The sequence below is a fragment of the Anomaloglossus baeobatrachus genome, chromosome 6 (assembly GCF_048569485.1).
Source record: "Anomaloglossus baeobatrachus isolate aAnoBae1 chromosome 6, aAnoBae1.hap1, whole genome shotgun sequence".
NCBI lineage: Eukaryota > Metazoa > Chordata > Amphibia > Anura > Aromobatidae > Anomaloglossus > Anomaloglossus baeobatrachus.
The window spans coordinates 330,753,618-330,774,874 of NC_134358.1; the positions used below are offsets into that span (position 1 = coordinate 330,753,618).

At 40.4% G+C, this 21,257-nt stretch overlaps 1 protein-coding gene across 7 annotated transcripts in view; it reads left to right on the forward strand.

Annotated features, from left to right (window-relative positions):
- Positions 1 to 21,257, forward strand: part of LOC142243250 (poly(rC)-binding protein 3-like) — a 1,512,260-nt gene that overhangs the window by 1,444,262 nt on the left and 46,741 nt on the right. For all 7 annotated transcript variants that reach the window (XM_075314940.1, XM_075314939.1, XM_075314946.1 and 4 more), the window contains 4 exons: positions 3,475 to 3,516; positions 3,956 to 4,031; positions 5,957 to 6,009; positions 18,900 to 19,069. In XM_075314940.1, the coding sequence (XP_075171055.1) occupies positions 3,475 to 3,516; positions 3,956 to 4,031; positions 5,957 to 6,009; positions 18,900 to 19,069 (341 nt within the window). The remainder of the gene's footprint in view (positions 1 to 3,474; positions 3,517 to 3,955; positions 4,032 to 5,956; positions 6,010 to 18,899; positions 19,070 to 21,257) is intronic.

Below are 21,257 nucleotides of genomic sequence, written 5' to 3' on the forward strand. Positions count from 1 at the left end.
TCCAATGTCTTCTCTGGAACATCCAGATGGTCATTGGTGAACTTAAACGGGCCTGGACATGTAATAGTATGAGCAGGGGTAACTTGCATGCCCTGCAGGATTTTAATCCATGATCGAACACCCAAAAACCCGGGATCGGTGGATCACTGCCAGATTTTAAAAAGAGTCCGATTCGCTCCGGAATCCGGTGCCCATATAAGTCAATGGGGACCGGAATCTGAAGATTAAAAACGTTTGTGGAGGGGATAGGGGGGTAGGAGCGAGCGCAGTGTACTCACCGAGGCGCTGTCATGGCGGCACACTCCTTCCGGGTCACGCTTTTACCTTCCAGAGCCAACAATTCAATATTTATTGTTTTGCCCACCCACCAGCACGTGTAATTGGTTGCAGCTAGACACGCCCCCACCGTGAGTGTCAGTGTGTCAGCTGACTGCAACCAATCACAGGCACCAGGATGGCCGGTGGGCGGGGAAAGCAGTGCAAGTGTGTGCGGGTCAGTATCGTGGTAAAAAATAAACAATCGGCAGCACGGATATAGCCCACGGATGCAGCCCCAGCTGTCGGGCTGTATCTGTGCTGTGTATCCCGTCACACATGCGAGGCTTTGCTGGTGATGCCATGGCAGACTTGCGCGAGTCCCTCAGATGTGTGATTCCGGTCTAAAAGAAACCAAATGTGGATTTTTTTTTTTTATTTAAATAAATAGTTAAAAAAAATTGACTTGGGATTCCCCCTAATTTTCATCTCCAGCCATGATAACGCCGGCTGGAGGCTGGTATTCCAGCCTGCAGCCGCCCAGTATTGCCGCATCTATTAGATGTGACAATCCCGTTGCGATACCAGCTCTTCCCAGTGGCCTGGTGCGGTGCTAATCAGGGTAATGAGAGGTTAATAGCAGCACACAGCTGCTACTAAACCCTAGGTTTGTGATGGCACAAGCATCTATCAGATACCTGCATCACAAAAACCTGTAAATGAATGTAAATAAGCAATACACAGAGAAAAATTCTTTATTTGGAATAAAATACAAACACCCCCTCCTTCACCACTTTATTAACTTCCAACACACCCCTCCAGGTCTGACGTAATCCACAAGAGGTCCAACGTCGCTTCAGCTCTGCTACATCTGAATACCACAGAGAGAGCACGACCGCTCTCTGTGAGCTTCAGAGAGTGAATGAGCTGCGCAATGAGCGGTGATGTCACTCAGGTCATTTGCGGTCACAGCTGGAGGTTCCCACGGTCCTTCACCTGTGATCGCAGGTAACCTGACCTCATATGGAGGTCACTGAGTTCACAGACCTGCATCTCCTAGCAGAAAAATCACTGTTTTTTGGCCATGAGATGCAGATTTTGTGCTGAAATTTTTACACGATATTCATGCATCCAATCTACACCTCCTGGCAAAAAAACGCAGGTTTTTGCCACTTTTTTCCCGCGATTTTTGTCGCAGTTTTGTGCCAGGAGATGCACATTTGGTGCTGAAATCGTCTGCACCAGATTTCAGCACCAAATTTCCCCCTGCTGGCATAATTTTTCTTTTTTTTTTGGGCCAAGGGATGTAAATTTGGTGCTGAAATTTTTGCACCATATTCCTGCATCCAATCTACACCTCCTGGCAAAAAAACGTGTTTTGACACATTTTTTTACGCGTTTTTTTGCTGCAGTTTTTGATGCGATTTTTTTTGCGAGGAGGTGCACATTTGGTGCTGAAATTGTCTGCACTAGACTTCCGCACCAAATTTGCAATTTTTTTTACTAGGAGGTGTAGATTGGGTGCCGGAATATGGTGTAAAAAAGTAATAATCACCAAATATATATCCCTTGGTCCAAAAATTAAAAAAAAACAAAAAACGTTTAGACGCTGTTTTTGTGCCCCAGCCCTGTGCTTATCTTGGCTGTATATCAAAAGAGGAACCACATGCGGCTTTTCTTTTGTTAAATAATTAAAAAAAAACACGTCCCCCCCAATTTTCATCTCCAGAAATGATAATGCCGACTGGGGGCTGGTATATTCTCAGCCCGCAACCACCCGGTATTCCTACATCTATTAGATGTGACAATTTCGGTGCATTACCGGCTATTCCTGGTGGCCTAATGCGGTGCCAATTGGGGTAATAGCAGGGGTTAATAGCGGCGCACATCTGCTACTAAACCCTATGTTTGTGATGGAACAGGCGTCTATTAGATACCTGCATCACAAACATGTAAATGAATGTAAATAAACAGAGACACAGAGAAAATTCCTTTATTTGAAATAATTGCCAAATCCGGATCGTGCACCCGGAATCCCGCGCACTGGTCCAGCACACAGATACGCGGCTAACAGAAATCTTTGAGACTGTGGTCCCAGCTCTCATCAGGTTATTGACCAGATCTTCACGTGTAGTTCTGGGCTGATTTCTGACTTTCTTTTAGAATCATCCTTACCCCACGAGAAAAGATCTTGCATGGAGCCCCAGACTGAGAAAGATTTACAGCCATCTTGTGTTTCTTCCGTTTTCCAATAATTGCGCCAACAGTTGTTGCCTTCTCACCAAGCACTTGCCTATTTTTCTGTATCTCATCCCAGCCTTGTGCAGGTCTACAATTTTATCCCTGGTGTCCTGGTGTCTTTACACAGCTCTTTGATCTTGGCCATGGCGGAGAGGTTGGAGTGTGATTGATTGAGTGTGTGGACAGATGTCTTTTATATAGGTAACAAGTTCAAACAGGTGCAGTTAATACAGGTAATGAAAGCAGAGTAGGAGGGTTTCTAAAAGAAAAAAAACAGATCTTTGAGAGCAAGAATTCTTGCTGGTTGGCAGGTGATCAAATACTTATCTTATGCAATAAAATGCAAATTATTTATTTAAAAATCATACAATCTGATTATCTGGTGGGTGGGAAAACTTGCAAAATCAGCAACGTATCAAATACTTATTTTCCCACTGTATATACTGATGTTACCAGCTCTATTCATTTTCAGACGTATTCCAATATAACTGTGTGTGTATTAGCTAACTCAATAACTGAGAGATACATACAACTACTTTCATATGTTTTACAGTTCATGTCATTCACACATACACTGTAGTAGCCATTTTTCTTTTTATGTTCATACCATGTCAGCTGTCTTTATTCTCCATTTTAAATGTTTTATTAAGTTTTTTATTTGAATGTAATAAAGATTATATTTTTATTTTGTAACAATTTCGGGCATATTTTTTCTTTTGTTATATATATTTGTTAAACTGAGGATGAATACAGCCATAATGTGTCCAAGTACATGACTCCTTTGTACTGTTGTCTAAGTAAGCTTCCTCTATGTAAATGGTTAATGACAGGTATTAAGTACATTTCATGTTATTTCTACTCACACGTACATACTGACACAATTTCTCAGTATCCTTTACCGAATCAGTTTGTAGCACTTCATCTCCAGTTGTGGCCAGTCTTCCATGTGTAACTTTTTATTTACTTGTCCTTTTCTAGGCATTTGCAATTCAGGGGCAGTATGCTATTCCACATCCAGACGTGAGTCCAGCGCATGTCAATAATATCAGATTTAACCTATTGATTTGTACTGGGTAGCAAATACTTTCTGTTGGAAATATTTTACTTTCACTATATTTCAAAACCTCAGAAATCAATTCTAATCAAAATGAAAAAAGTATGGAAAGTATGGTGGCCCAGAGACAAAGCTAAATATATATATATATATATTTTTCATTTGTTTAGTTTTGCATGGATTTAACTTCCACCTTGTAGTATAATTCTGTATGTTAATTTAACAATAAATATGTAATTTCTAATTATTGTACCTTTATTGTAGTTTAGAAACAAATGATTGAACGTCTTTCTATTTTTTTTAATAAATTTGTTTGTTTGTTTTTTAAACAATAGATGTTTTTTTTTGTATTCTGATATAATTACATTTGATTGGTTAGTTCTAATTTCCCATCCTGCCCTGCAGTTGACCAAGCTTCACCAGTTGGCTATGCAGCATACCCCTTTTACTCCCCTTGGGCAGACCACCCCTGGTTTCCCTGGTACGTACCCATGACCCCCTGAGAATGTCCTACTTCTTAACACCTTTATTTCCATGGTCATGACATCATTTTGGCTACTAAATGCAGTCAATGACCAAAAATATCCTTTTACTTTCTTCTCATAATGCACCTTGTTGTGTTTTGCGCTTCATTTTCCTTTGTTTGTAATCCACCTTCCTTGCCTATTTTATACCATTAATATCAACTAAGTATACTTAAAGGGGTTATCTACTGTTTGTTCTTCAGGAGCCCACTGCTCCTCAGCCTCTCAGCTTCCTGCTTGCTGTAGGCAGTGTGCCCCTGAAGATTGCCAGTCCGGGCCAGCAGCATGGCTTTGTTGTTGGCCTGAATTGTGTGCTCTCCAATTCTGCTGGCACATGCAGTTTTGCCTGTTCGTCATCTGAGGGGCTTTAAAGCTGGCTGGATCTAGTCATTAGGTCAGCTTCAGAGCAGCGCTCGCATGCTGTACAGTAAACAGCTTGCAACCTTTAGGTTTCTTTCTTGGGAAACTAGTAACCTAGGTAAAAAGCTCTCAACTATGTAACTAAAAATTCCACTTATACTTAATGGAGAGGATTATTAACAGTAGAAAATTGCATAGTTGCTTGTTTTTACAAGCAGTTAGCAATTTTAATCATTTATGAACATGAGACAACCCCTTTAATTGTGATGTCTAGGATACAAACTAATAAGCTCAAGCATGTGTCAGTGTATAGTAATGCTTATGCATTTATAGACTATCTGATCTTTGCAGTTACGTAGATAGAACACATTTATTTCAGGTGAAAAGATTAGTAGATTCAATATGAAATAAATATACAACTTGTATTCTTACACTAAAACCAATATAGATATCATAGAAGGAATTATTGCTTATATAACAAATATGAAATCTTAGGGCTCCTTAGATGCAGCAGCCTTATTGAGAATCACTTAATGGTTATACACTTTAGAAGTTTTACTCTGGACACATGCTTGAGAGAAAATGTTCAAAAATGTATTTTTATCATGTACAGAGTAGAAGTGTACCAACTGATACTCTATTCCGTATATACATATGACACAGATCTGCCCTATCACATTTAGTGGAATAATACAATGAAAGCTACAGTGTCACAAATCACCCCTAACCTCAAAATGATGTGAAATCAGTGAGCACGTAGCTCTCCTTTAGTCATATAACTGTACATGATAAAATATATGTATGCAATTTACGTAATATCTACTTGCTTTGTCTTTTCCAGTCTTTTACCTTGTAGCTATTGCTCTGCTCCTTAACCGTGCTCCTAATTTAATATTATAATGCATCTCGTCAGTCTAAGCCTTTCCTGAACACCTTGTCTCTCCCTTCTCCTTGTCTTCACTCCCATTTAAAACAAATGTATGCAACTTACAGTATATTCTATTCCTCCTTCCAGTAAGCCTTCCTCCCTAAGGTTTCTCAAACACCACTAACCCTATTTATTTTAAATACCACTTGTCCTCCATGTTATCCTTCCTAAATCCCACTATTTTTCATTTAGCTATATCAAGTAATATTTTTTTTCTGCTTTTACTTCTATAAGGTAGCATTGCTCATGAAAAACAGGCAGCTAGAAAGGGCGATTGCTAGCTTCTCCTAAGTGTATACTTATGGCATTCAATCCAGTTCCATGTTTTGCTATCTAATATTCATCGTGTGACATATAGTATTGGGCTATAGGATTACTATTGCTCATCATTAAACCAACGCTAAGCAAGCTATTTTATGGTTCCCTTTTGACAACCATTTCCATGTTGCTGTAAGTTCTGTACTTTTCTTTGCTGCAGTTTGACTGTTTCATTTTCCTTTACATCCAAGACGAGTTATATATACATATTGTGTAGCTTGTTTAGATGTAAGTTTTATCTATGACTTTTTTTACCTGCTTTTCTCATTTAAACAGGACTGGATGCGACATCCCCAACCAGTTCTCATGAACTCACAATTCCAAATGATGTAAGTGGCATTAAACTAATGTAATATGATGATATGAAGATATGAAATCATTAACACTAGAACTACTGAGGTAGTCATTTTGACTACTTTGCACCATGTATTTCTATATAGGTGTCACGAGTCCAGTAGTTCTAGTGTTAAATCTAAGATCAGATTCTAGGTAAAATTTGACTTGTAGGAAGAATACTCGAATCAGTCAGGTTGATGTATTTTCTTTATATTGCCCATTATTCCTACATGCAGACAATGTAGAAACTGTCCATCATATCCACATGGAAAGTCATCCAAATGACAAAGTCAAGTGCACTGTTCATCAAAGTCACCCACGAACCTTTTACTTACAGAAGAAAACATTGTATGGTCCAGCTCTTCACCAATATTTCAGTGTACAGCCTCAGATTGGTTGTATATTATGACTGTAAAGAATGTGGACTACCATTTATACTTAGAGATGAGCAGACCCCTTGAACTTCGTTTTTAGTAGGTTCAGCCAAACTTCACATAACGTTCAGTTCAGGACTCGGAGTTGATCTGAACCTAATTGGAAGTCACTGATTGAGCAGTTCTGCTCTCCGCCCACATGCAGCCAGCCATAAACAGAGCAGTTCTGGGGGAGGACAGAGTTTTTTCTTTTTATTTGTACATACAATATCAGATAACACTGATTCTATCCCCAGTGCGAGACATACAAACACTGCAAGCGGCTTGCACTGGGCGCTCAAGTGATCAGCATACGTGAAGCACCCGAGCTCCGAATTCACACACTGATTTTTTTTTGTAAAGTCAGTATGAACACTGAACTTTAAAGTTCGGGTTCACTCAACTCTATTTTTCTCCATTCCAGCTCCACAAGAGTTGGCCTTGAGCAGCATCTGTATTTGTTTGCATTGCCCATAGGATAGTCTTGTGCCTTGGACACACTGTAGTGCAAGAACATAGGCCCATATTTATGTGACGTCATTTCATTCAATATCTAAGTTAAAAATTGTACATGTGCTTTGTTTAATCAATTAGTCACACATAATATTGGGCTAATTGTGCCAATTTCATTGTCTTAACCGCAGGCCGTACTGGTACGTACTAAATCATCAAGGTGTAATCACCTGTGGCTGCTGCGGGTAGCCAGAGTTGATTCCTGCACATGTCAGCTCATTTGAAAAGCTGACATGTGTGCCTAGCAGGCGCAGGTAGATCCGCAATTCACCCGTGCCTGTTAACCTCTTAAATTGCGCTGTTAAACGTGACAACGCAATTTAAATCCCCACTGCAGTAAACGCGCACTCATCCTCCGCCATTGGAAGTAATGTGACGTGATCACGTGGAGCAGATGGTTGCCATGGTAGAACAGGGTCATGTGATGACTCCTGTGCTATTATGACTCATTTCCTCTTACAGCAGGCCATGTGCTGCCTGTTACAAGAGATGAGCATTTTTGTGATCTCAGGTGTGTAGCTGTGATCAACAGAAATGAATCAGACTGCTGATCCTTAAGGGTGCTTTACACGTTGCGACATTGCTAATGATATATCTTCAGGGTCACGGTGTTTGTGACGCACATCCGGCGTCGTTAGCGACATCACAGCGTGTGACAGCTAGGAGCAACAATCGCAAAAATGGCAAAAATCGTTGATCGTTGACACATTGCTCCAAATCATAATGTAGTTGGTGTTTCATTCTGCAGGTTGTTCCTGTGGCACCACACATCGCTGTGTGTGACACCGCAGGAATGACGAACATCATCCTACCTGCGTCCATCGGAAAGGAGGAAGTAAGGAAGTGGGCAGCATGTTCCGGCCGCTCATCTCCTCCCCTCCTCTTCCATTGGGCGACCGTTTTGGGACGCCGCTGTGACGTTGCTGTGATGCTGAACGTACCTCCCCCTTGAAGGAGGGATTGTTCAGCAGCAACAGCGATGTTGCTGAACAGGTATGTGCTTGTGACGCTGCTGTAGCGATATTGTTCGCTACGGCAGCGATCACCACATGTCGCATGAACGACGGGGGCGGGTGCTATCGCTCGCGACATCGCTAGCAATTGCTAGTGATATCGCAGCGTGTAAAGTACCCTTTATAGTGCCCTTGAGGGACTAGTAAAATAAATAAAAGTTTTAAAAAAAATAAAAAAACCTAAAATGTTCAAAACACCCCCCTTTTCCACCATTGAAAATTAAAGGGATAAAAAAATAAAAAATATACACACATTTGGTATCGCCGTATTCAAAAATGCTCGATCTATCAAAATATAAAATCAATTGTTCTGATCGGTAAATACCTTAGTGGCAAAAAAATTAAAAATGCCGAAATTATGTTTTTCGGTTGCTGCAAATTTTGCACAAAATGCAATAACAGGCGATCAAAATGTAGCATCTGCATAAAAATAATACCATTAAAAACATCAGCTCGAGATGCAAAAAAATAAGCTATCACTGAGCCATAGATCCTGAAAAATGGAAACGCTACGGGTCGTGGAAAATGATGCAATAAGTGCGCCACTTTTTTTAGACAAACTTCTGAATTTTTTTAACCCCTTAGATAAAAGTAAACCTAAACATGTTTGGTGTTTACGAACTCATACCGACCTGAGGTATCACAGCAATACATCAGTTTTACCATATAGGGAACACTGTGAATAATATATTCCCAAAACAATCATGCAATCACACTTTTTTTGCAATTTTTTCCGCACTTGGAATTTTTTTTGCTGTTTTTAATACACTATATGATAAAGTGTATGGCTTCATTAAAAGTACAACTCATCCCACAAAAAACAAGCCCTCATATGGCAAGATTGACGGAAAAATAAAAAAGTTACGGCTCTCGGAAGAAGGAAAGCAAAAAGAGGGAAAAAAAATGGAAAATGGGGTGAAGGGGTTAATTACTGCTGGGCATCAAAAAATCAGTAAACAAAATAAAATTCTAACAATTAATGAAAATATATTTCATCGCTGCTGTTAAATGTTATGCCGGCTTAATGGCAGGACCTTTTTTACTCTGTTGTCTAGTGTAGAAATTTTACTATTTTTTTTTGCCTTCTGGTCTGGCACTCTTCACGTCTAACCGACTTTTTTTTAACTACCCAGTGCTGGAAAAAGCTGTTTACTAATTTTTCTAGGCCTAAGGGTGGTGTCACACACAGCGACGACGACAATGACGTCGCTGCTACGTCACCATTTTCTGTGACGTAGCAGCGACGTCCCGTCGCAACGACCTGGCCCCTGCTGTTAGGTCGCCGGTCGTTGCTGAATGTCCAGCTTCATTTTTTGGTCGTCGCTCTCCCACTGTGACGCACACATCGCTGTGTGTGACAGCGAGGGAGCGATGAAAAGAAGCGAGCAGGGAACAGGAGCCGGCATCTGGCAGCTGCGGAAAGCTGTAACCAGGGTAAACATCGGGTAACCAAGGGAAGACCTTTCCCTGGTTACCCGATATTTACCTTCGTTACCAGCGTCCGCCCGCTCTCGCTGCCAGTGCCGGCTCCCTGCTCTCTGCACATGTAGCTGCAGTACTCATCGGGTAATTAACCCGATGTGTACTGTAGCTAGGAGTGCAGGGAGCCAGCGCTAAGCAGTGTGCGTGGCTCCTTGCTCTCTGCACATGTAGCACAGCGACGCGTGTCATTATGATCGCTGCTGCGTCTGCTGTGTTTGACAGCTAAGCAGCGATCATAAAAAACGACTTACAAGGTCGCTGTTGCGTCACAGAAAATGTTGACGTAACAGCGACATCGTTGTTGCTGTCGCTATGTGTGAACCCAGCTTTAGTCCAAGAGATAAGTGAGCTTTTATGTAAAGGTATCCTATTTAGGTGAAAGAGATAATTTTGGCATGACAGGTGGGCTTTCAGAATTATATAGTAAAGTAAGTGTAGCAGGAATTCTGTTTCAATTATTGCAAATGTAATGCCCCAAAGCTGCGGATTACATTAATGTGAATTTTATGTGTATATATATATGTATGTGTGTGTGTGTGTGTGTGTGTGTCTTTAATACCTGAAGTTTTGCACGGTCTATATGTGGTTTATAGCATACACAGACACTAAATAGTGAACAGCCCTCCATAGCTGATAACTTAGGAACAAGCCTGGTGGCTGGACATTTAGGTACAACAGACTTCAGTCACCCTAGTTTTTTTTAAAATACAGTTTGAGCTCAGTTAGTACATATTATCAGGAACATGTAGGAGAACTCTAACCCTCAAACTGTTTGGGAGCTGACTGACCTGATGTCACATTTAGGATCTCTGAGGACTTGCACCCCTTTAAACCTATGCAATGCGCTGGTCAGCACAGCGCCCGAGCCTGCCAGGATCTTAAAGCTGTTTAATGCAGCAGGAGTACGGGCCTATAGAGGGTCCCCATAACAAAAATGGGTAAAGAAGGAGAACGTACCACACAATGAAGGTTAGAGAGAACTGAAACTTGAGGACTGCTGGAAAATGCCACTCCAGTGGGATAGAGGAGATCAAACTCCAATATGTCAGCTTAATCAGCAGGATAGGCTCTGACTGCACTTGCTATCATCACGACTGAAGTGACTTTTTCTCTGTATCTGTTGTTATCTGCCTGTCTGTGGAGCTGTGACATTAGGACATGTTATTTCAAATATGGCTGTGTAGCCCCTTTTGGCAGCTAAGCAAGAAAAGTTCATCTGGTTAACTGTAAAAATGTCTCCTGGCTTTCCTGTCTTCTTCCACCATATGAACACCATGGGTAATACAACTGAATATCACTACGAGAGGAGAGAGTAACAAGGCAGCGTTAACCCCCGCACATCCCAATCCATTTGTCCTTCATGGTCATTGGCGCACAAGGTGTAGAGCTTGGCCACCACCACCCATGCCACATGCTAGAGGATCTGACCCATGCCCGGCATCCTGGCTACACTGCGCTCCATGTGTCACAAAAACAAATACAATATGTTATTACTGTTCAAAAGTAAAATTGGCTTTGCTCCTATAGCAACCATTTACAGTACAGCTGTTATTTTTCTTTCCGTTCTAGAGATTAAAGCTAAGGTTGGATTGCTTCATATGGGTAACAAGGCTGGTCTTTCTTTTAGAATGCGGATGCATGTTTGTATTACGCGTAATGTCAAAATGATTGTGTTTGCGATAGGTCATCAATATCAAGTAAGTGGGGGTCAAACACCCTGAACCCCCACCAATACGCTATTAATAGGTCAAGCAGAGCCCAGATATAATCAGTGAGCAGAGCTGCACTGCTCAGCTACATGCAGCGTACAGCGGCCGCACATGGGTACTGCAGAACACAGAAACCATGTAATATTGTGTATTACACTGTTGTGTGCACACTTCCTGAGTTTTATACACACAAATATGAATAAGATAGTGGTCAGATTGACTCTGTCACTTTTTTAGTGGGACAAGGACAAGGTTCTCTGTGTCAGTAGTGCCTGGTGATTCATGTGCTGAGTGCACCATTGTGCCACATTTTGGTGATGCAATTCTTATCCAGTGGATAAGCTAAGTAAGGGTACCGTCACACTAAATGACGTACCAGCGATTCTGACCACGATACAACTTGGTCAGGATCACTGGTACATCGCTACAGGGTCGCTAGTGAGCTGTCAAACAGTCAGATCTTCCCAACGATGCAGCAATGATACGGCGGTCGCTGGGACCCTGTCACATAGCACGATTCAAATCTTGATTAGTAACATAGGCGTGCATCTACATTGCCATTTCCGCGCCCCCTCTGCTCCGATTGGTGGTCGTAACTGCATTGTGACTGGGCGGCCTTGCCTTTAGAGAAGGCAACATAATAGCGCTTCCATCCTTCTCCATCCTTGTCCATCCTACAGTCCCGATGTAGAATGGACTGTATTACGATCTGCTGCTACACGCAGTCCGGGACAAGTGAATTCAGCCCTCTGAAATGTACTGTGATCTACAAGCCAGAACAGAGGATGGAAGCAGCCAATCCAAATGCAGTAGCGATCACCAATCGGAACAGAGAAGGCACGGAAAACAACGAAGACGGATGCCTACATAAGTTGCGAACAATGTCGTTGGGTAAGGTGTCAAACATACCAATGCGTGCTGCTCTGCGGGAGCCCGACGACCAAAAAATGAACCAGAACAGTGTCACTGCTTAGTGTCACACACAGCAAGATCGCTGATGAGGTCACTGGTACGTCACAAAACCTGTGACTCAGCAGCGATCTCGCTAGTGATCTCGCTATGTGAGAAGTACCCCTAAGTGACTGTAAAGGCCCAGTCACACACAACGACTTACCAGCGATCCCGACAATGATTCCACCTGATAAAGATCGCTGGTAAGTTGCTGGGAGGGCGCTGGTGAGATGTCAAACAGTCAGTCCTTACCAACGACGCAGTAACAATACAGGTTAATACAGGTTAATGATCTCAGCAGTCACTGGGACCCTGTCACACAGTGTCAAACACAGTGATGCGTCTTGCCCGGCAGGACATCGCCCTTGAAGAATATGTCCCGGACCATTCGGCAACGACTAGCAATCTCACAGCAGGGGCCTAATCGCTGGTAGGTGTCACACATAACGAGATCGCAAACGGGATCGTTACTGCATCACAGAAACTGTGACTCAGCAACGATCTCGTAGCAATCTCGTTGTGTGTGACGGGGCCTTAACAATGCACCTCTTGAATTACAAATAAAGGAGAAATTCTGGTCTTTGATGCACAGAGATACATTTTATACTGGAGTTAAATGTGTAATTGAGTGCAATTACACCACTTCAAACACTTAATTTGCTTTCTTTCGTCTTGAAAATCACATGCTGAATATCTACATGTCAAACCAACACTAAGGAGGGCTTTGCACATTGTGACATCGCAAGCCGATGCTGCGATGTCGCACGCGATAGTCCCCGCCACCGTCGCAGGTACGATATCGTGTGATAGCTTCACATGCACTCACCTGCCCTACGACCGTCGCTCTGGCCGGCGACCCGCCTCCTTCCTAAGGGGGCGGGTCATGCGGCGTCATAGCGACGTCACATGGCAGGCGGCCAATAGCGGCGGAGGGGCGGAGATGAGCAGGATGTAAACATCCCGCCCACCTTCTCCCTTCCGCATATCCTACGGAAGCCGCGGTGACGCCGGTAGATGTTCCTCGCTCCTGCGGCTTCACACACAGCGATGTGTGCTGCCGCAGGAACAAGGAACAACATCGGACCGTCGCGTCAGCGTAATTATGCATTACGCCGACGCTGCACCGATGATACGATTACGACGATTTTGCTCTCGTTAATCGTATCATCTAGGCTTTACACACTACGATGTCGCATGCAATGCCAGATGTGCGTCACTTTCAATTTGACCCCACCGACATCGCACCTGCGATGTCGTAGTGTGCAAAGCCCGCCTAACAGTCTAAACATAACATAAGAGATTTATGAGCCTTTTATTGTTTTATTGACCGAATCGGGAAAAACTGCTAAAGAATAACCCTCCATTTTGGATTATATGACCATTAAAGGGAATTTGTCAGTAAGATGAAACCCTCCAAACATCACATATGGGCACATGAATCTTTGACAGTTAAGTTCAATGACACCTTTTTATCTCTTATCTCTTGATGCATTCCTGAGTAATTAGCGTTTTCATTAATATGCAATAAAATGTTAAGTGCTCTGGGCATGGCAGAGCACTTAAGGAGCCATTCCTCCCAAGGTTGTTTCCCTGCCAAGCACCAGCCTCTTTAGTTTGATTGGTAGCGCAGTCTCTTGTTTCCTTGCTTGGTGGCTAGTGTCACACAGACAGTGAGATATCAATCAAGCTAAAGACCCTGGCACTGACTAGGGAACCAACCTTGGGAAGCAAAGACTTGGTAAGGGCTCTATAAAGTGAAATATGGACAGCATCCCAGCAGGTGAAGCGTTCAATCCACTTCCTTTTTTCTGTCATAACAGCTATGTTTTGACCTGATATAGGTCTTTATGCTTGATAAAGAACTATATCAAATAGAAAATAGCTGTTATTACAGAATAAAGGAAGTGGATTGAAATCTTCACCTGCTGGGATGAAGTCCGTTTTTCACTTTATTATGCTCTGACCCAAGTGGATTCCTTGGACTTTGATGTGCATCCCTCCCTCCTGGGCTATATACAGTACCTGCTACATGAATGTAAAGTCCTAACTGAGGTGCTGCAAACATTTCTGTTTATTCTCGGTAAGGGCTCTGTCACACTCAGAGCACTTAACGTTTCATTTGTATATGAAGTAAAACACTAAAACACTAATTTGTTGAAAATTCAGCAAAACATTGAAGATGTAAAGGTGTTCATGGGTATACATTGTAAAGACCAAAATACCCATGTTGGCATGGAGGTTATTCTTACTGACAGATTCCCTTTAAAATTGGGGGTCTAATTCTTAATACACCTTCAGATCAGCCGACTGAAGGTGTTGTCTCCAGTGAGTGTTTTGTTCACATCATTATTTACCAATCATAGACATTTAGTAGTGGCTGTGTCAAAATTACAGACAGGTGCCATTCATTAAATTAGGGCTGAGCTGCACTAAACTGTAATACCAGGTGTAACCAATATTAAAGTATGCATATGTAGCTTGAAAACAATACACTTAAGGTGATATAACCCCTTCACTCAGCTGATTGGTGGGGTCATTGAAGTCAAATGCTCGTCTAATTGGATATTTTTATAACATAATATTTTTGTTTTATTTGTCATCTTGTACGCACATTTTTGGGGAAATATCTGTGTTTTAAAAAGTGCTAGCATGGCTTTATGGAACTAACACAGGCTTTAACCCCTTCATCACTGCGCAATTTTTGTTTTTTCGTTTTAATTTTTTTTCCCCTTCTTCCAACAGCCATAACTTTTTGATTTTTCCAGCCACATAGCCCGTTGTTGTGGGACGTAGTGTACTTTTGACTATCACCATTCACTCAACCACATGGTGTACTGGAAAACAGGAAATAAATTCCATGTGCGCTGAAAGTGAAATAAAGTGCAATTCCACAATTGTTTTACAATGTTCACTATACAATTAGATTGACCTTACAAAACGATTCTCCAGGGCAGTACAAGTATGCAGATACTAAACAAGTGTAGTTTTTTTTTAAGTGGTTAAAAAAAAACAAAAAACTGTTCCTTGGGTCACTATTTTCCAAGAACCATAACATTTTAATATTTAGAGAAATGGGGTTGTGTAGGGTTTATTTTTTACACCCTGAGCTGATGTTTGCACTGATACCATTTCGAGGTAGATGCAATGTTTTGATCACCTCTTAGTGCATAATATGCAATCTTAGCTGATGAGGTGAATTTATTTCTATTTTGATAGATTTGAATTTTAGTAATGCAACGATATCAAATATGTGTATTTTTTTATTTTTTTATTTTTAATGTTGCAAAAGGGGAGGGGATTTAAACTCTTGCTTCTTTTTTATTTATTTTTTTCATATTTTCACAACCTTATTTTTTCACTTAGGGCGATAGGGAACTAGAACCAATCTGATCGCTTGTGCTATACGTAATTTAGATCTAATTTCTTAGTTTGAATTAGAATTAAATTAGATCTAATTTTCGTATTCTTATTAGGAGTTTAATGCCTGTATTGTTTCTTCCATATTTTTCAGTTACAGATTTTACCTCTCTACAGGAAACCCTCACTGCTGAGGCAACAGCATTAGTCAAAAACCCGTCTGCTCATTTCGCGATCTGAAGCTATTCTGGATAATGTTATTGAGTGTTACGCTTTTACTCCCCACTTTGGCTCACTGTGCATAGATAAACAAGATGTAAAATGTGTCAAAGTATACAGGGTCTAAAAATTGACTTTATCGTTTAAATAATAGAAATGGTAGCAGGTTTCCATTGTAAAAAATATCTTTGCAGTTTTTAGTATGATTTATAAAAAATGGTTAAAATAAAATGTCTAGAATTAAACATCGGTAGTTTAAAAAATACTATTGCTACACTTTAATATTTAGATGTCTTAACTTACGGTATTAAACATGTGCTTTACAGTTTGCAATTTTGAGACAAAAAAATAAATATTTAAGTCATTCACTACTTGGACAACCTCTTCTGATATATTGTGTTCTGCATGTAAAATAACAAATGATATACTCACCTCCTGAATCAGCCCTGTTCCTGGCACTTGCATGAAATTGTTATGTCACTTTAGCGCTGCAGCCAGTCAGTGGTTACAAATGGGCTACAGCACACACCTCCTTCAGACGTTTGAGTTTCGTCTGAGACAAGTGTGAGCACTGCAGCCCATCACCGGCCCGACAGCCTGCAGCGCTCATGTACCAATATTGCCAGAACAATGCAAAGGGTGGGTACATGTTTTATTTCTTTTACACAGGGGAATACAGCATTAAAGAAGGGGTTGATCAATAGTGGAGAACTCAATCTTTTAAAAATTATAACAAATTCACAAACTTTTAATTATTTCTACATGATGGATTTTCTGCCCTGCTATATCCGAATATTGGCTTGTAAGGATCACAGTATACTTCATTGTTTGAAATAGTGATTGAAAATACAATCTACCACTGATTTTAATTGCAGCGCTTATTGTTTTGATTGACATTCTCACATCGTTTTTCAGGGATTTCAGCATAATTACTGGTTCTACTAGCAGCAATGTGCATAATGGATACAGTATATTAATACTCCCTGCCCCTGTTATTAGTCACCTACTAATTATGCACTGCACTTGTTTTAGGGTCCTGCAGGACTTAATTTCACACAACAGTAGGCATAATTATTGAAGGTTTACATAAGAATGAACGACATTAATATAGCTCTCATTCATATTGCTTAAAGAAAAGAATAAAAGTTAAGTAGTAGGCTAAATATATTTTTAATACACACCAAGGTCTGATTAATTTTTTCAAACCAATGAAGCTATAGAATTCAGTTCAATATTAAAAAATATTAATTTTTATTTCAAATATTATTAAAAAATCATACAAATATAAAATTTCCAATAGAAATCAACAATAATACAACCAGAGACACAAATGTGAGTCAAAAGCAAGTAAAAAAAATATATTAAATAGAAAAATATTTTAGATGGAATGATATCTAAATATATATATTTTATATGTAAACAGTGATCTATTAATACTGGTGCTATAACAAATAAATATGTTAGGGCTAGATTCTCAATAAATACATGGAATAGTTATATAAATAAATAGATGTATAAAAAATATATAAATGTAATTATAAAGTGCTCTATGTTAATTAAATATATTCACCAATATTATAAAACACACATAATGGGAAATAATCCATATTATTAAGAGCACTTTAAATTATAACAACCATGTTAAATCATCCCTATATCGCTATCTTGTATACTGTCAGAAAGTGCCTAGTGCTGTGCCTGGATCACTGATAATAATAAGCCTATTGCTATGTTTGTAAGGTGTACAAGGTATATGTTGCTCTCTGTTTAAGGTGACAGACCCAGCCGTAATCACCATATAAATATAGGAGACATAGAAAACATAAACAATACTTACAATGACTCACTCCACGTCCTGTCACTCCCGTTACTATTATTATGTTTGAAGCTTTACCACTTTGTGGGGAAATAGAATTTATATGGGCACTTTGTGAATAAATTAAATATATTTTTATTGGCGATCACAATTTTTTTTTAGATATAGCAAGAATACATGGAATTTGTAATTCATATGAAAAGCATAACTTTTAATCATCCCATTGATAAATACCAGTTTGTAGGGAATATCTTTTCCAGCTAATTATATTATACCCAATTGTGGGTCCCCTTCTGTCTTTACATTTTCACAGATCAATTGAGAAGAGCTCATGGGTTGTTGGTGCAGCCAAGTGAAGGCGTCCATCTGCCCTGTTCACACTTTATAGATAGGCAGACAGGGGTTGGTCAATTACAATCAATGTTTAAGACCTCCCAAAATGCCCTCAAATAATAATAATAAAAAAAAATTACTCGCCTTATCGATTCCTCACCAATACTTTTCCAATGGTGCCCAATCCACTGCCAGTCTACTTTGTGGTCTATCCAGGGTGGAATGTGATCACAGCAGACAATCATTGGCTGTAGCAGTGCCCAAGTGACCAATGTGTCAAGTGTACTCAGGTACTGATAAAGTGGGAGTGATGAGGAGAGCATTTTGAGGGTTGTTTTATCATTTTTTTTGTGAGAAGATAACTTTTTACTAGTTAGGTAGGTAGGAGAACATCCCACACAACAGTACAGTGTAATGCAGAAGTATTTTCGTGTATTGTACAACTGATTGTTGGTTCAAGATCTGGGATTAACAAAAAAATTAAAAAGTTTAAATAATTCTAAAAAACATTTCAAATAATTCCTACAAAATATTAATTGAAATCAGCCCCCTCTTCTTATTTGGTAATTTTAAAAAAATGTTAGATTGGTGGATAAGTGTACAGTGTTTAGGAGGTTGACACACCAATCATTGCAGATCCAAAAAAACATAGGACAAGGCCAACAATCCTTAAATATATGTGGATGGTGGAATTCATGTAGTCATTAATTGCTGTATATGTGTCTGCGTATTAACAATGGCGTATGTGCACTTAATATAGGAGTGCTGGTCTTGTCCTATGTTTTTGCAGAAACACTAGATAAATTCATCAGACTGTGCTAGCCAATCACTGGCTGTGGTGATGATGGATTGCTATAATTTACGGTAATATTTTATATCATTCAGGGTGGTTAAGAAAGCAAACAAGATTGACAACCCTTTTTAAGCACATTAAAGATGACTGTATAAATTGCCAATCTCCGCACCATTTTTTTAATTTCTAGGAAAAATGTTATTTAATACAGACATGTATGGATATCTGTTTGTATTCTTACCTGCTAAAAAAGCATCTAATAACATACTATTTCTGGCCTTCAGTTAATAGGCTGCATTATCGGTCGACAAGGCAGCAAAATCAATGAAATCAGGCAAATGTCCGGGGCACAGATCAAAATCGCAAACGCATCAGAAGGCAATGGAGAAAGACAAGTGACGATTACCGGATCTCCAGCAAACATCAGTTTAGCACAATACCTTATAAACGCCAGGTAAGCTCACACGATACAAGTATTAAATTATCCCTTTTTTAGAGGATTTAGCTGAAAATAGTTAACAGTCAAGATTTAGCCAAAATACTTTAGACGCAATACATTGTCGTTACTCTCGAAGTGCAGTCCAATGGGGTTTATAAACTATATAAGAAAAATACTGTGTCTTTGGAATATATAATCAAAGATTATAGCATGTTGTATACTTAATTGTACCAAAAGAATACTGGAACCAGTATTTTAGAAATGCATTTGCAAATCCGGAATGGAAAGGTCTGTCTGTATACTTTAATAAAATGAAACAAGACCAGGCAGCTAGACAGATTTAATTTGTAAGCTGGAAATTACATTCCAGACTTATTACAAAAATCTGCTTTTGCGAAATAGATATTACATTTAGCTTCACCATTAACAGTGCAGATATGAGAAAATTGGCGGCATAAGCAGACATGTGATGTTCAACTACATCAATCTTTCAACTAAAACCTTTTGACGGGTGCCTGAATTATCAGGGATAAAATAAATATACAATATTCACATTCCAATGGTCCTATCAGCAATACATTGAATCTATAAAATGATAAAACATTAGACAAACGAATTTCTTTATTTATTTTAAGGTCTGTGTTCATTACTTGATTACTCATTTATCTTTATAGTGGATACAATATTTATTTTTTATACAGTCTGTAACAATAAATGCAAAAATCAGACATAGAATAACTTTTAGGAGTATATTTAAAGGCAACCATACAGCTGAAACATGCTGCTCGATCCACGGGCAGCATATATCAGCCACTAACTGTATGAGTTCAGCCATATACAGTATGTTTAACTCTGAAAAACTGCAGTGTTTCATAGAAAAACATAGTTTAATAGCAACCAGTGAGTGAACCACACTGGAAACTTCGTCAGACAGGTGGGCCCCCGGTGGCTTCTTCCTGCCCACTGACAATGACTGACAAGTTTCTCCATGTACATGCACACAGAAAAGAACTGTCACTCAAGGGAAGGAGACGAGAAGAGGCTGCAAAAAGCAAGCTACATGGGAGACTAGTAAAACAGGTGGGCCCCCAGTGGCTTTTTCCCTCTCACTGCCAATGACTGACATGTTTCTCTATGTACATGCACGCAGGAAGGGAATTATCACTCAAGGGGAGGAGATGGGAAAAAGCTGCAAAAAGTAAGCTGCATGGGAGACTAGTAAGACAGGTGGGCCCCCAGTGGCTTCTCCCTGCCCACTGCCAATGACTGACAGGTTTCTCCCTAAACATGCATGCAGGAAGAGAATTATCACTCAAAGAAAGGAGACGGGATGAAGCTGCAAAAAGTAAGCTACACGGGAGACTAGTAAGACAGGTGGGCCCCCAGTGGCTTCTTCCCTCCCACTACCAATGACTGACAAGTTTCTCCATGTATATGCACACAGAAAAGAACTGTCACTCAAGGGAAGGAGATGGGAAGAAGCTGCAAAAAGCAAGCTACATGGGAGACTAGTAAGACAGGTGGGCCCCCAGTGGCTTTTTCCCTCTCACTGCCAATGACTGACATGTTTCTCTATGTACATGCACGCAGGAAGGGAATTATCACTCAAGGGGAGGAGATGGGAAAAAGCTGCAAAAAGTAAGCTGCATGGGAGACTAGTAAGACAGGTGGGCCCCCAGTGGCTTCTCCCTGCCCACTGCCAATGACTGACAGGTTTCTCCCTAAACATGCATGCAGGAAGAGAATTATCACTCAAAGAAAGGAGACGGGATGAAGCTGCAAAAAGTAAGCTACACGGGAGACTAGTAAGACAGGTGGGCCCCCAGTGGCTTCTTCCCTCCCACTACCAATGACTGACAAGTTTCTCCATGTATATGCACACAGAAAAGAACTGTCACTCAAGGGAAGGAGATGGGAAGAAGCTGCAAAAAGCAAGCTACATGGGAGACTAGTAAGACAGGTGGGCCACCAGTGGCTTCTTCCCTCCCACTACCAATGACTGACAGGTTTCTCTATGTACATGCACACAGGAAGGGAATTATCACTCAAGGGGAGGAGACGGGAAGAAGCTGCAAAAAGTAAGCTGCACGGGAGACTAATAAGACAGGTGGGCCCCCAGTGGCTTCTTCCTGCCCACTGCCAATGACTGACAGGTTTCTCTATGTACATGCATGCAGGAAGGGAATTATCACTCAAGGGGAGG